General features: G+C 38.9%; 1 protein-coding gene across 1 annotated transcript in view; it reads left to right on the top strand.

Annotated features, from left to right (window-relative positions):
• LOC140202405 (uncharacterized) overlaps positions 1-16,176 on the top strand; it is a 270,611-nt gene that overhangs the window by 169,669 nt on the left and 84,766 nt on the right. Inside the window, exons 5-6 of the mRNA XM_072267279.1 lie at positions 1,036-1,166; positions 14,787-14,973. Coding sequence (XP_072123380.1) covers positions 1,036-1,166; positions 14,787-14,973 — 318 coding nt within the window. The remainder of the gene's footprint in view (positions 1-1,035; positions 1,167-14,786; positions 14,974-16,176) is intronic.

Genomic DNA, 16,176 nt, shown 5'->3' with positions numbered 1-16,176 from the left:
GTTTGGAGTTCAACTCTGGCACTGTATGTATATTCTTCCCATGACCATGTGGGTTTCCTCCAGGAGATCTGATTTTCTCCCACGTCCAAAGATGTCCCCGTTAGTTGGTTACTTGATCATTGTAAATTGTCCTCTGATTAGGCTAGTGTTAAATAGGTAGGATGGAGAGATGGAAAGAATTATCAGTGTATGACTGAAAGTTATAATGGACACCAGACAGGACTTGGGTTTTGCCTCTAGAACATAATATGGTCACAGTGGAAAGAAAGGCAGGGACTGTCTACAAGAAAATGAGCAATAACTCTACAGGATTAATTCTATGACCTAATGAAAAGCGGTCTTTAATGGGGATTACTGTGAAAAGGCATGGTTATTATCACTCATCTTGAAACTGATAGTATTTAAAGTTGCATTCTGTTCCAGACCCTTTTGGTTCTCCTAGATAGCCTATTCCTAGACAAGAGTCATCTACTTGTGAGATCCATGCTGCTCACCGAATTATTTGTGGTACTCAAGAAAGACTCAAAATTCCACAGGAGCTTTGAAAACCTTAATAGCCTTTAAGTTGTCCTGATTTATTCTGACCTTCTAGTTCTGAGGCCCAGCTGTTTGTTTAAGCAAAGTCACGTTCTCTAAGGTCTGGTCAGCAGAGGTCACCACAACAGCATCTGGAGCGTATGAGCCAATTACTTCTGGCTTCAGCTGCAATATGACATGGCCCAAGTAGACGATCTAATCTGCCACCAACAGCAGCACAAGCTCAGGCCAGTCAAAACAGCCCTGCTTCCACAAAGTGGGCTTTGCCTGAGTCACTGCTAGTGCAAGCAGATGTTCCTGTCCAATCTCTTATCTCCACTCTGGATCACATGTTCCCAGCATCCTGTGTGGTGAGTAATGAAGATTTACCTCAAAAATACTCCAAAAGTGAAATTCCTAATCTCAGGACAGTTTAACTGATTCTTTTTCCAAAGGTGGCATGCTAACAAAATGTACTTCATAAAATGTCAGTGCTTATTGTGTCTCCTTTCTCTTCAGTTCTGCAGTTTGTCCCCCGTTATGTTGATGTGAGATTCTGCAACTTCACTCAGAGAATTGAGAGGGGACTGACAATGGCATTTGCAGAAGTGCGCCGCAGGCAACATGAAACTGAAGGCTTTGCCATTCAGGTGAGAATGAACTGCAGTGTTCCGATTAAACCTACAAAGGTCTCAAAAAGGAAACGTACTTCAGAAAATTATGGTATTTAATCTCTCCTTTCTCTTTAGTTCACTGTCTTATGACATATCCATGCAAGCCAGAATAAGTAACTATTTTAATAATATATTTTATGTAAAGTAGTATATTTAAGGGTCAGAGTGGCAAGGCCAAGTTAATAGCATTCTGTGATATCATACATAGGTTAAGTGTGAAGATTCAGATTTATTTATCACATGTATATCAAAGAATAGAGTGAAGTGCATCATTTGCATTAACAACCAATACAACCTAGAGATGTGCTGGGGCAGCCTGCAAGTGTCACCATACATTTCTGCACCAACATACCAACGATACTCAACAGAACACAACAAGCAACAAACAACAACAAAGAAGCCCTGCTTTCCCCCTCCTACCCGCTGTCCCACCGATTAACACATATGACAGTCTTTCAGCTCCAAAACCAGCAGACAGCCTCCATATCCAGGCTTTGGCCATCAGGCTTCAACTTCCAGACCACCAATTAACCTTCGAGCTCTGATCTTTGGTATCAACCCCCCAAACTAACCGATAAAGGGAACCCAAACTCTAGGTGTGCCAACTGACCGGCCCTCATATCACCAGCTTGCATAGACTCCTAGTCACTGGCCTTTGCGTGCGGAGCAGAGGCTCGGATTACAGATGTCCTTTGTCACTTTGTCCGTGTTGTTTGACTTCGAATGCAGAGTGTGGAGCAGAGGCTTGACTTCTAATTCCTTCACATCACGTTCCCTAAACCCTAGCCTGACCTCTAATTTCCCCCTCTGTCCGCAAGACTATCACTACAAATACTTTTTTTTAAAAAAGCAGCTAAGCCTAAGCCATGATCTCAACAGATACTGCAGCTCAGCACCATTTTAACATAGGAAAAATTACCAGAAGTAGGAGAAATTGATGTTTATGCCATCAGATTGGAGCATGAGGTGTTGCTCCTCTAACCTGAGAGTAGCATCATCTTGGCAGTAGAGGAGGTCATGGACTAACATGTCGAAATGGGAATGGTGACTAGAATTAAATTGGTTGGCCACCAACAAATTTCAATTTTGGATGGAGCAAAGGTGATTGACAAAGTTCAAAATAAATTTACTATCAAAGTGCACCCAGTATATCTCAACATATACTACCCTGAGATTCATTTTCTCACAGACGTGCGCAGTAAATACAAAGAAACACAATGGAATAATGAAAAATTACGAGTGACAAAGACAGGCAAAAAAACAATGTGAAAAAGGTGACAAATTGTACAAATACAGAAAAAATGAAAAAAGAAACAAAATAATAATAAAATAAATAATAAATATCAAAAACATTATGTTTTGAAACTCCAAAACATAAAACTATTTGGAAGAAAAGCAAGTGAGACCAGAATGCAAGTCTAACTTCATTTTCACTTTTAAGCGAGGTGCAAACATATAACATGGTAGCTTCATGACGTATGCAATTCACTTATTTTCACATATGACCAGTAATGAATTACCTAAACAAAGAATGCTTACTCAAACAATACATTTACAATATTACTGAAATACTAAATACACAGCACTCCTCCCTGCGTAGCTACAAACTCCGACTCAATAGAGAATGCATCTCAACTATATGCACAATATACAATATAATACAACTACTATATACAGACATCCACAGCATTGTAAATTTTAAATTATCCCATTCAGGCCTAAAGGTTTCATCGCTGTAGAGGATTTTTTACTTTTGTAGGATAATAGTTTTCCTGACAAGGGAAGTCATTCTGCTTGGCAGGTGAGACTTGTGGCTGTGAAAACAATCTTAGTTCTGGAGCCTCTTCCATGGTGGTTGTACAGGTTGTCTCTGAGTCTGCAGGAAGTTGGTCTGACAGCTCTGGGCACCTTTCTTCTCCTTTTCTTTCTGGATCTACTTCAATCCTTCTCTCATGGTCCTTGTTTCTTTCTCTCTCTTTATCATAGTCTTACTCATGGTCTTTCTTGCTATCTCTTCTGTCTATTTCAACTTCGTCTTTTTTTTCCTCAGCTTCCTTTTTCTTCAAATTTCTTGTATCTCTGTATTTACTAACTTCTCGAGAAATTATGTCTCGTTTACCCTCTTCCATTTCCATAGCACTTATGTCATCCTTCTCTTCCTATTTCTTCTGTCTGGTTTGTGCATCTTGATCTTGAAAAGGTGTATTTAGTTCACTGGAGTATTCACTCTCTTTCTTTTCAAATCTTTTTATTGTTATATACAGGAAAAATAACATGAGTACATCGAAGTAACAACACTTACAATGCCTCAAAAAAAAACATTATCTTAAAGATTGAAAAAAAATTTTTTGATAACAAAAAAAATCCTACTAAGCAGAAAAGTGAGGAAAAAGAAAAGAACCCATTAGGTGTACAACCCCAGAGTCATGCGTCATACAAAAAGCTTCTAAAAATAAACATCAAACCACCAGCAAGAAAAGAAAATATATTTTTAAAATTTACAATTAGATCGTGGAAAAATTATATCAATTAACTCAAATGATAATAACGAGCAAATGAGCCCCATCTTTTCTCAAAATCAAATAAAGGTTCAAAGGTTTGACTTCTAATTTTCTCCAAACTAAGACATAGCATCACTTGAGAGAACCATTGGAGTATTCACTCATTAGTCCTTCTATTGCTCCCCATTGAAATCTGATCTCTCCTGTTGGTTTCCTTGTCCACAACATCATCTGATGAATCATTTGTTTTCATATCTCCATTGACTCTTTTTGGCCTTCCATTCATCCAGCTGGGCTTTGGTCTTTGCATGCACTTTTACAAACAGCTTTTTGTCTCCTCCTTGAAGTTCATGCAGTAACTTTAAGAAACATAGATAGATACTTTATTGATGTCAAAGGTACTTACAGTGTCACAGTAGCATTACAAGTGCACTGATATACAAATATACCAATGCAGAGTATTTTCTGGTTTTCTATACTCACAAAAGCCGAGTGCTTGCAACTTTACTGAAGTTCCTTGAACTATCTTCCAGTTTAAACGCAAGCCACATTTTGCATTAGTCTGATGAACATAGTAGAAACTTTCTTAGATATGTTGCCTACAAAAACTGTTGTAGTTGGACCACTGCTTTTGTCACTTACACTATTCCTTTGAACAGCATGGTCCTTCCTTAGTCCAATATGCTTTCCATTCAAAGGCACAGAGTTTGGCACCAACAGCTGTTTGTCTTCTGTTGACAGTAGTTCATGGTGTACAGCATGGGGACAGTTGTGGCATCATCCAGTACCTTTCCTAGTTCACTTTCAGTTGGCTCTATTCCAGTGAATGTAGGAAACAAATAGAGGATGGATATCCAATCAAGTTGTAGTTGTCTTAGCCGCCCCTGGCCTCACAATGCTGGCCCTCCTGTTTTTACCACATACAGTACTGTGCAAAAGTCTTAGACCACCCTAGAGAAAAGGATGTTGGAAATGGTTCGGGTGTAGGGGTGTGGGACAGGTGGCAGAGAAGGAGTACCGGGGTGGGGGTGGGGGGGTTGCGGTAGTGTGTGTGCAGAAACACGCAGCCCTGAGACAACAGGCGCTGTCGTTTGATTCCAAGCAAATGGTCAATTGATCATTACAGAATGTCTCTCTGGTGCTTCCTGCTCCCTTCCCCTTTTCCCAACCATGATGCCTTTCTCCCTGCCTCCTTCCCACTCTCAGTCCACAATGGAGACCCATATCAGAATCATTCACACATGTCATGAATTTTTTTTGCAGTATCAGTACAGTGCATTACATAAAATTACTGCAGTACTGTGCAAAAGTCTTATGCACCCTAGCTGTATATATGTGCCTAAGAGTTTAGCACAGTACTGCAGTAATTTTATGTAATGCCCAGTGTGGCTTGAATTTCACTGCTACAAATGTCATTTCACAGAAGTTATCTTTTCAACAGTATAAGTTCTTCGTTGGATATCTACAGTATCTTTGAAATGCCATTTAAACTAATTTTGTGGAATAATTGAAACAGCTGAGCCCGTGTCCAATTTCATTTTAATTAACTTGCCATTCACGCCATTGCATGTCTTTTGTTAATTTTCATTTTTTAATCTTAAGGTTATCTATCCAGTCTTGCATCACTCTCATCATTATCAGATTTTTCATCAACAGCATTTAGATTAGTGCTCTTTTTGAAACTGCAGCTTTCCATTTATTTTTGTCTGCCCAGCATGCTCTTTGAAAGTGCCTTTGTTGCATTTTCTGCAAGCTTCACCTTAAATCTGCATTGGTCTGGTGTTCGCAAGCCTCTGCCATAATGCTAACACAATTTGTTCCACCAGGCCAATTTCTGTTTAGACATTGCAATTTTGCTTATGCTCATTTTCATTCCTGACTGTAACTCAAGTCGTGCCTCTCTGAGGTTTCTGTTAATACAGCTATTTCAACTGCTCTTTTAACTGCAAGTTGTGCTTTGGATGCCATTTTTGGATGTGTTCTTGTAAGACTGCACAAACTAAATGATCTCTCAGTGAATCATTAAGCCCGTAACTGAACTGAGAATGCTCACAAACTTCAATTCAGCCACATATGCTGAAATAGAATCCCCTTCCTTTTGATTTTGCTTATGAAGCCCAAAGTGTTCTGCAGTCAAGAATGGTTTTGGTTCTAAATGTTCCTGCCTTGCTTTCATGATATCAGCAAAGCTCATTTTGGCTTGTTTGGTTGGAATAGTCAAACTTTTAAGCAAACTGCATACTTTTATACCCAATGCACCCTGCAAAGTTTGTATTTGTTTCTTACTTGCTTTAAAATACTATTCAGTCCATCCAGTATGCAAAATCCAGTTATCTCTTGTGCAATCAAATGCATCTATCTTCTTGAGGTAGCCAGCCATTTCTGCATTTTTAAAAATTTATTATTAACATTAATGCCTGATACTCACTATTTATGAACCTGTGAATACATCCATTTTCTGCATTTTTTTAACTTGCTCATCTCCTTTTCCAAAGAAACCTAGTGTTGCAGCTTTTTTTAACTGGACCATTTCTTGCTATGCTGCCTTTTTTTTAAACCCGATTGTTTCTCACTGCGCTTCAACACATGGGTAGTTGTCTTCAATTTGTTTAATACTTCCTCATCGCCACTGTTATGTTTTGTAACTCCAAAACATAAAACTAATTGAAAGAAAAACAAGGAGGTCTGGAATGAGAGTCTAACTTCATTTTTACTTTTAAGTGAGGCACGTATGTATGATGTGGTAGCGTCATGCTATACGCAGATCATATTCTTTACATATAACCAATAATAAATTATTTAACAAACAAAGAATGCTTACTTGTACAATATATTTTCAAACTTGCACAAATATTACTGAAATATTAAATGCACAACAAACGTGAGTTGTAGATTCCTTGAAAGTGAGTCCATCCTTTGTGGAATTAGTTCAGTATTGGTGTGAGTGAAGATCAGTGAAATTATCCACCCTTAGTCAAGAGCTTGATGGTTGAGGGGTAATAACTGTTCCTTAACCTGGTGCTGTGAAATCTGAGGCTCCTGTACCTCCTTTCCAATGGCAGCAGTGAGAAGAGAGCATGGCCTGGATGATGTGGGTCCTTGATGGATGCTATTTTCCTGCACTGGCACATCTTGTAGATGCGCTCAATGGTATGAATGGCTTTATCCATGGGCTGCATCCACTGCTTTTGTAGGCTTTTCTATTCAAGGGCATTGATGTTTCCATACCAGACCATGATACAACCAGTCAGTATACTCTCCACAGCCCATCTAGAAGTTTGTCGAAGTATTAAGTGTCATCTTGAATCTTCACAAAATTCTAAAAAGTAGAGGCACTGCCATGCCTTCTTTGTTATGGCAGTTGCGTGCCTGACCCAGTACAGACCCTGTGAAATGATAACACCGAAGAGTATAAAGTTGCTGACCCTCTCCATCTCTGATCCCCTGATTAGGATTGGCTCATGTTCTTCCACGTCAATAATCAGCTTTTTGGTCATGCTGACATTTAGTGAGAGGTTGTTGTTGTGGCACCGCTCAGCCAGATTTTCAATATCCCTTTTATATGCTGATTCGTCACCACATTTGATTCAACCGACAACAATCAGCAAGCTTAAATATAGCATTGGAGCTGTGCTTAGCCTTACAGTCATAAGTACAAAGCAAATAGACCAGGGTGCTAAGCACATAGCTTGGAGGTGCACCTCTGCTACTGGAGATTGTGGAGGAGATGTTGTTGCCAATCAGAACTGACTGGGGTCTGCAAGTGAAGAAATTGAGGATCCAATTGCACAAGGAGGTATTGAGGCCTAGTTTTTGGAGTTACTGATTTGTTTTGAAGAGATGATAGTGTTAAATGCAGGGTTGTAGTCAGTGAAGATCATCCTGATGTATGCATCTTCACTGTCCAGATGTTCCAGCATTGAATGGAGAGCCAAGAAAATGGCATCTGCTGTTGACCTGTTACTGTAGGCAAATTGGAGAGGATCCAAATCGCTTCTCAGGCAGGAGTTGATATGTTTCGTCACCAACCTCTCAAAATATTTCATCAAATGGATGTATGTGCTGTTGGACGATAGTCATTGCAGCAGGAACCATGTTTTTCTTGGGCACAGGTATGATTGAAGCCTGTTTGAAACAGGTGGGTACCTGAGACTACCAAAGTGAGAGGTTAAAGATGTAACTTAATCTCCTGCCAGTTGATTAGCACAGGTCTTTGGTTCTTGTCCAGGCATCCTGTTTGGGCTTGATGCTTTCTATTGGTTCACCCTCCTGAAGGTTGCTGTCACATTAGCCCCAGAGATTGAAATTACAGGGTTGTCAGTGGGGGTGGGGGGGGGGGGGGGTTAAGGGAATTCCTGAAAGTGGCTCCATGTTTTGTTGGTCAAAGTGTACACAAAAGACATTGAGCTAATCTGGGAGTGAATCCTTGGTGTAATTTATGTCGCCTGCTTTTACTTTGTAGGTGTGATAACATTTAAGCCCCCGCTCAACTGTCAAGCATAATTCAAACATATGTAGTCTGGAATTGTCACTTAGCATGTGAGATGACTTTCCGGAGGTTGTATCTGGACCTCTTGTCTTTTATTTGGTCACCAAATCTGAACACCACTGATCTGGCCCTCAGCAGTTTGCAGATCCCTTGGTTCATCCAGGGCTTCTGGTTGGGGAAGATTCAAATGATTTTTTTAAGATCACTTATCCACGACTGGCTTCATGAAGTCTGTGACAACGTTAGTGTATTTGTTCAGATCCTTCAATCTGAAGCGGTCCCCCAATGTACACGAGGTCACACCAATGTAGAGGTGGCCTCTTTGTTTTAAACTTAATCTCAGCTCATTATTAAAGTGATGCTGTGGACAAGAGATGGTCATTTCCATCCTGTATCAGTAACTGCATTCCAAAACATTCTTTATTGTGTGCGTATTCCTTCAGGATATTGAGATGAAGGCTGCTGTATGAAGACAGACGTATTTATCTCTCCAAATAATTAGAGATTTCTGATAAAAGGATATGTTTTATATCTTTCTGTTCCTTTTATGTTAAAATATTGGAAAAGATGTTATGTATCTCCACATTATTAATATGCTTTTATTATCCTTAGATGTGTGATACCAGATGATGTATGTGTAAATGAGGAAGATTAGAGTAGATAGGGGAGCTGTCTTTCCATTAGGAGGAAACAAGAGCAGAAGGTAAATACCATTGTATTCGATTTCTGAGGTGCAACTCACTTTGCGAGTTGTTGAGACTTCTGGTGATCACGTGCAGCAGTCTGCCTTTTAAATAGTGGGTTGTTCTGAACAAGATAACAAGGTAAATATTGATGAGGAGAAACCATTTGGGCATCTTAGTTCATAGTTCCAGAATGTCTCTGAAAGTTCCATCATTACAGAATTCATTGGTTATTCAAGTTTCAAGAGATTTTACATTTGTTAATTTATCTGAGAATGTTGTGTGTGAAGATTGTTTATCTCAACATTTCTTTTTGTTAATTTACTGTAAATTTTATAGCACCCTCTCCTACTAGGTTCTCTAATAATATCTTTTGGAATAAACAAATCACTAACAACAACGATATTGCAGTTGAAATAAAAATATTTCTGAATGAACAAAGTAATAGTATGTGTCTATGTGCACTAGAATTTGCAGTAAAAGGACTTATTTTGAAATATGTTAGTAAAATTGTAGTAGAAGACATTAAATTGAAAGTATGTGAAGGAAACATAAGAAATTGTTTATTTTATTGCAACATAGTACATACTAATAAGGACTTTACTTTTGCCTTTTGCATTTGTTGGTTCTGACGCTTCCATCTCCCCACCCAACAGCACTTGCGGGAGTAACTTCATCAGTAGGTCTGCAACAACTTAAGGGCAGCACAAGGATAATTAGGAAGAGGCAGTTTGATGGCCTTGCAAGAGATGTCTGATGGGTTTCTATGGCAATGATGCAAACTTTGTAAAAGCTTTGTGAAAACATTGGACAGAAAAATATGTTTGATTTGTAACTAAAAACAGCAAACTAATGACTTAAGATAACATTCCCTGGAGCAGAATATAAATTTTTTGATGTCTTTCCAATGAGGTTTATCGTGGATGACCTAGTGAATTGATCCAGTTTGTGATATTTCTGAAAAAGGCGCAAAGAGAAAGCCACATTATAAATTTTTAAAAATGCTCATAACAGACCAGGCAGCAACTGTGGGGAAAGAGGAGAAAGTAAAAGTTAATATATCAGGTTAACGAATTTTAAACAAACTAGCATGTTATTGACTTGTGAATAAGGAACTCTGTTATAACCTTGAATAGTGACTCTGTTATGGCCCTGCAGAAAATCTCCACTCTGCCTTTGTAACATTGGTTGAGAGTTCAAGTGCTTTGGACTAATTTTCAACATCATTGGCTTTAAAAACATAGAACATAGAATAGTACAGCATAGTACAGGCCCTTCAGCCCACAATGTTGTGCCGACCCTCAAACCCTGCCTCCCATATAACCCCCCACCTTAAATTCCTCCATATACCTGTCTAGTAATCTCTTAAACTTCACTAGTGTATCTGCCTCCACCACTGACTCAGGCAGTGCATTCCACGCACCAACCACTCTCTGAGTAAAAAACCTTTCTCTAATATCCCCCTTGAACTTTGCAACTTAGAAGAACGTACGTCACAATTTTTTGATCAGAATTGCATGCAGAGAGACTTCCAACCTGATGAAGTTCATACTCATTCATTGGGCACCATGGTAGCATAGTGGTTAGCACAAAACTGTTACAGCTCGGGCATTGGAGTTCAGAGTTCAAATCTTGCATCGTTTGTAAGAAAATTTGTACGTCTTCCTGTGTGTGCATGGGTTTCCTCCCATGGTCTAAAGTGCATTAAGTTAGAAAATATAAAAACAACAATGGATGCAAAATCAAGTATAACAGCAGCAGAGAGCGTGCAGTGCAGGTAGACAATAAGGTGCAAGATCATAACAACTATTGTGAAGTTAGGAGTCCATTTTATCATTCTAGGGAACCGTTGCATCGTCTTACAAACAGCAGGTTAGAAGCTATCCTTAAGCCTGGCAGTATATGCTCTCAGATGTGTGTGTCGTTTGCCTAATAGAAAAGGGGAGAGAAATTGCCAATGAAAATGAAAGTGATACTCATTATAAGCCATGGTAGCAATTAACCATTTCAAGGTACACAACAGCAAAGAACTGGTGAAGTCTCAATGTTAAAAGCACAATGGCTCACTACCTTCACAAGTTTGTTGTATCACTCTTCCATGAAAAAGTAATTACTTTTCCTGCTGCTTTCCATCCTGTGCACAAAGAGGACTGTCAGAGAACAGCCATAAGAGATGTTTCATTTTGCAACATGGCCTTGTATTTCTCAGTCTCTCATAGCAGTCCCATTGTCAGAGGTTGTCATTATTGGTACTGGAAGAATAGCCAAACAGGACAGAAGACTTCCAACATAAGGATAATAATATTCCACCACTGCAAGAATAGCTGACAGCTACAGCATCAATTCCTTCAACTCACAATTGTATGCTCCTCCTTTATTTGAAAAGCACCCTGCACTGGCTAACAGCCAACAAATGTGATCTTGAGCTACTCTACTACGAAGGCGAAGTGTTAAACAACCTTACCAGGTTATGCACTGAGGCCAGCTAAGATTTCTCTATGTACCCAAACATGTCAATTTCCAACATTTGAAGATTTGTTCTTGGTGCTTGGGGCAAATTGAGGAGAATGTTTGAGTGGTTAGAATGCAAGGACTGAGGAGAGGATAGTCACAGCTTCTATGCATATCTGTGTTTATTTATGTCTGTATGTGACAGCAGTGTTTTAAGTAGGGTGCACTTGGCTATGTATATCTTAAGACACTGCTTATTTTGCTCTGCTCTTTTGTACAAGTATTTTCATTACTGGAAGAGTCCAAGAGTCACTTCCTGCTGGGGTCCTTGTTGCAGTGGCTTTGCAAGATCAGGTGCACACATGCACGGGATCTAACTCCTATACACATTCCTTGACCAGGACTTCAATATCCCTTTCTGGAATCTGTGTGTCTCTCCCCAGCCATGTGTGGCTGTTACAGGGAGTGCCAGTTGAGGGGCTGATGGTGTTCTGTGATTTCTGCACAGCAAATTATTGGACGTGCTCAAGTGAGCACAGTCTCATGAGGAAAAGCATATTCCAGTATTGCTTTCTAGATATAAGCTACACTCGTGCTGTTTTAAGTATCTTTTTAACCAATTTCTTGATTTCTTTCCTGTGATACTTGATTTACTGCTAATATTAAAGTGAACCAAAATGTGTGAAATCCACTTTCTAGATTGGTATGTTTGGGGTAACTTATTTAATAGAAAAAATCATGGTTCTCCCTTTTTGTTATGTAACAGATTTCCAGAAAGTACTTTTGTAATTAATTTTGGGAGAATGTGAAATGTAAGCACGTGCCTGTCATATGAATGGGAATGGAAAGTTTGTTGAAAGTTCAAAGTAAATTTATTATCAAAGTACATATATGTCACCATTTACAACCCTGAGATTCATTTTATTGTGGCCATACTTAATAAATCCAAGAAACATAATAGAGTCAATGAAAGACCACATCCAACAGGACAGACAAGCAACCAATGTGCAAGGAGAAGCATTACAATAAGGTAACAGTTTCAGTACGATTTGCAGCCTGTACTAGGAATGTGCTGCTTCATGGTGTGGCTCACTAACCAGTGAAATTCTGTAATGTTTCACAAAAGCTTTAGAAGGGTCATTAGCTGAGGAGTAATTGGTTGTACATGGCTGTGCATCAGGGTGTGAAAATATGCTTGGGTGTCTTTGATTTTGCATGCTCATTGGATACCCTTTTTTCTTGAAAATGAGCATCAATGTCTCAAAGGCATCATCTGTAAATGTGCCTTCACGGCCTAATACCATTTGTTCTGCAGCAATAAGCACCTCCAATCACTGCATACTCTGTTAATTTGAAAAATGATACTACTCATTTCATTTGGTCCCCTCAGGGACTCTATTTCATCTGCACTGCTAGTTAGTAGATATCCTGGTAAAATTCATGACCTTGAGCACCAGACTGATGGTTCGGAAAGCAGTGTTAAACTGAAGCTTCATCTTTGTTTAAGTAGATGTTGAAGATTTCATATCCTGTGATGATTTCAATCAGCGTCTTTTAGTATCTAGTCAGCATTTATCCTTGAACCAGAAGCACCTAACTTTTTGTTAGTAATATTAGTGCCTCTGCTGTAGAATGGAGACAGCATTCAGTACCCCTTGTGATTAAGAATGCCTTGTTTCTACCTCAGTTCTGTAATTTCTGAGATGGCTCATGAGACAAATGTGGAAACTACAGTCTTTGCAACATATGACAGAAGATTCTTGATAGGATGCATGTGACTTTTAAAGAAATGCACCCTTTTGATGTATTTCCATCTTCTTGATGAATGGAGTCAAAGCTTTTGGTGCCATTCCATTTGCTGCTTCTCCACTTGGAAAGCTAACGGATCAAGGATTCTAAGGAGCCAGCAATGATGGTACACTTTTACAAAGAAGTATCGAGATCAGCCTCGGAACTTTCTTGTGTCCACCTGGAAATTTCTGCCCACAATGGAGCTAAGAATAGTTATGCCTGTTTTGAGAGTGAACAACATGGCTTGGCTATCAGGACGTTAATATTAAGAACCTGGTTTGATGGAGGATGCTATTGTTGTTTCACTTATTTTGTTGGTGCTATTTCTTCAATGCCTTTAAGTGCCTGCTGTAGGTATCTAAGTCCCAGAAGCATTTGGAAGCTGCTGCCCAGTAGACCATGTTTGTGCTGAATCGAGGATGTTTATATTTTCAAGTACTCTTTATCTGTAGAAACTATAGACTCTCTTGGTGCACTGAAGACATCTCGTCATTTATTTCTGACTTTACTGACGGGTAGCCTGCAATATGATCCACGTTATCCAGTGAATCTTTATTTCCACTTCCACCTTCTGTTTGTGCACATTCAGACAACAGTTTCCAAGTCATTGTCATTGTGTACACTTAAGCATGTGAGAGGATGGGCCTAAATTCAAAATCCACAAAATATAGGTCCTCTATACCGGCTAATCCCTACCATGTCAAAGTAATTCCAGTCCTCCATATTTGCCTACTTGATTAAACAGCAGTTGCCTGTTCCTGAAGAATGATTCATCTTTCAGTACCAATTAAAAAAGTTGCCACTTATCTGGATTGTAAGATGACATTGGTGCCATTCCATTTGTTGCACCTCCTGCATAGGTAGATGGCTATCTGTCCAGCTTTGCTGTACACACCACAGAAATGCCAATTTTAAATGGCTTAGTTGAAGTTAGACAAAGGTCTTCAATGTATTTCAAATAACTTTTTATACTGGGTGGAATAGTGACTACGGTGATTCTGGATCCAATTCTTCTCTAATAGATGTAATTATAAAGTAATATTTTATAAATCTATGTTGATAACTTACAGTTACAATTACACTGTTGTCCATGTACCATCAGCAAATCTCAAACACCCGATGCAATTGTGTGCAAATAAACCCCACTAGGATCTAGATGCAGTATGCATCTCATCTGGGGTGAATTTTAGGTGAATTTCATAGCCCAAGTGTCCTTTAACATCTTCCTTTAATAAGTGTCCTTTAATATCTTCGACTGATATTTGTTATGACTAACTTATATTGGGAAGGTGAGATTTTTTATTGACAGTGAAATGGCATCCCAGAATGCATCAAAATTTAGACCCTCCTCCAGCCAATCCCTGCTGTGTCAAAATTAGCTTGAGGAGTAGAAATGGAAAACATTCAAGATGAAATGGCTAACTAAAGACCACCGATGATGAAATTTGTGAGAGAGAAAGTTCTAAACAACCTATTTTCATTAATTCATGCTCCAGTTAACTTATGTCATAAACAGGCCATTCAAAGGAGAAAATATCTTCTACCCGGTGTGAAGTAGGACATGAAGCTGTAAAATGCTTATCCATTTAATTTTATCTTGCAACGTCCTGGTCTTAAATTTCCATAACTGCTATTATACTTTGGTGCACAGTTAACTTTTGTTTGGCTTCATTTCATGCAGATAATAAATGTTACGCACACAGTGCAGAATTTGGGAGGATTACGGCAAGGCCCCGTTAATATAACCTTCGCTATTAACAGTCAGCGGGGATTCCTGAATGGCTCAGATGTCAGCGACTTACTGAGGATACTGAATCTGGTAGAATTTAGTTTTTACCTTGGATTTCCTGTCTTTAAGACAGCTGAACGTAAGTTCTTTTCCCATTTATTCAAGTTATGTATTTATCTTGATGTAACAATGCTCTCAGATTTGTGGATGCACATGGAAGCAAATTAGTTGAACTGATTTGGAAACTACTTGTGTATGATCCAATTTAAGAAATATACCAGCCAACTTGTAAAAAAAAAATAATAGTTTAAAAAGTGCTGAATTTTCTAATTTAGGTATTTAGTGTCAAAATCAAACACACTTTATTGGATATTCAGAAACAAACGCTGGCCCACAACATACAGTAAACACTTCAGAATCAGGTTCATTATCACTGACATATATCGTGAAATTTGTTGTTTTTTGGCTGCAGTATAGTGCAATACATAATATATACTGTAAATTGTTATAAGAATTATGTATTAAAAAATTAATGCAAAAAGTGAGCAAATGTAGTGAGGTAGTGTTCGTGGGTTCGTTGTCTGTTCAGAAATCTGATGGCGGAAGGGAAGAAGCTGTTTCTGAAGTGTTGTGTCTTTGGGGTCTTGTACCTCCCCTCTGAGTAGTGGGAATGAGAAGAGAACATCTCTCGGGCGGTGGGGATCCTTAATGATGGATGCCACCTTTTGAAAGTACCCTAGATGCTGGGAGGCTCGCACTCATAATGGAACTGGCTGAGTTTAAAACTTTCTGCAGCTTTTTCTGATACTGTGCAGTAGCTCCTCCATACTAGATGGTGATGTAACCAGTTAAAATGCTCTCCACGGTGCATCTGTGGAAATTTGCTAAAGACTTTGGTGACATACCAAATCTCCTCAAAGTTGGCTTTAGAATTAAAAAAAAGCCATAAATTGTTCACTCAATTTCTACATGTAACTGATTGGCAAAGTATACCTGTAACTCACAATGCAGAGTACTCGATGAACTTTTTCCAATAATGCTGAACCTGAGCTGGTTCCATGCATATGTAAGAAGTGTTCAGTCTAACATCCACAGAGGAGGCTACCTGCAGCTCATTGTTCCCATTAGAATCAATGACTTGAAGATGGTTAACATATTTACACTGAGGTGTATTCTTTCCTGCCTGATTAGGGAAATTAAAAGTTACATGGTTGTGCTACAATGAGTTTGACATCCTCGAGGATACGCAACCCTTGGGAAACCTGATTTATGAGATACAGTCTACTCTTTAAAAATTAGATGTAAATAATCTGCTTTATATTGACGGTTTAGATATGTCATC

This window comes from Mobula birostris, chromosome 9 (assembly GCF_030028105.1).
Source record: "Mobula birostris isolate sMobBir1 chromosome 9, sMobBir1.hap1, whole genome shotgun sequence".
Lineage (NCBI taxonomy): Eukaryota > Metazoa > Chordata > Chondrichthyes > Myliobatiformes > Myliobatidae > Mobula > Mobula birostris.
This window is presented reverse-complemented; position numbering and strand designations above follow the sequence as displayed.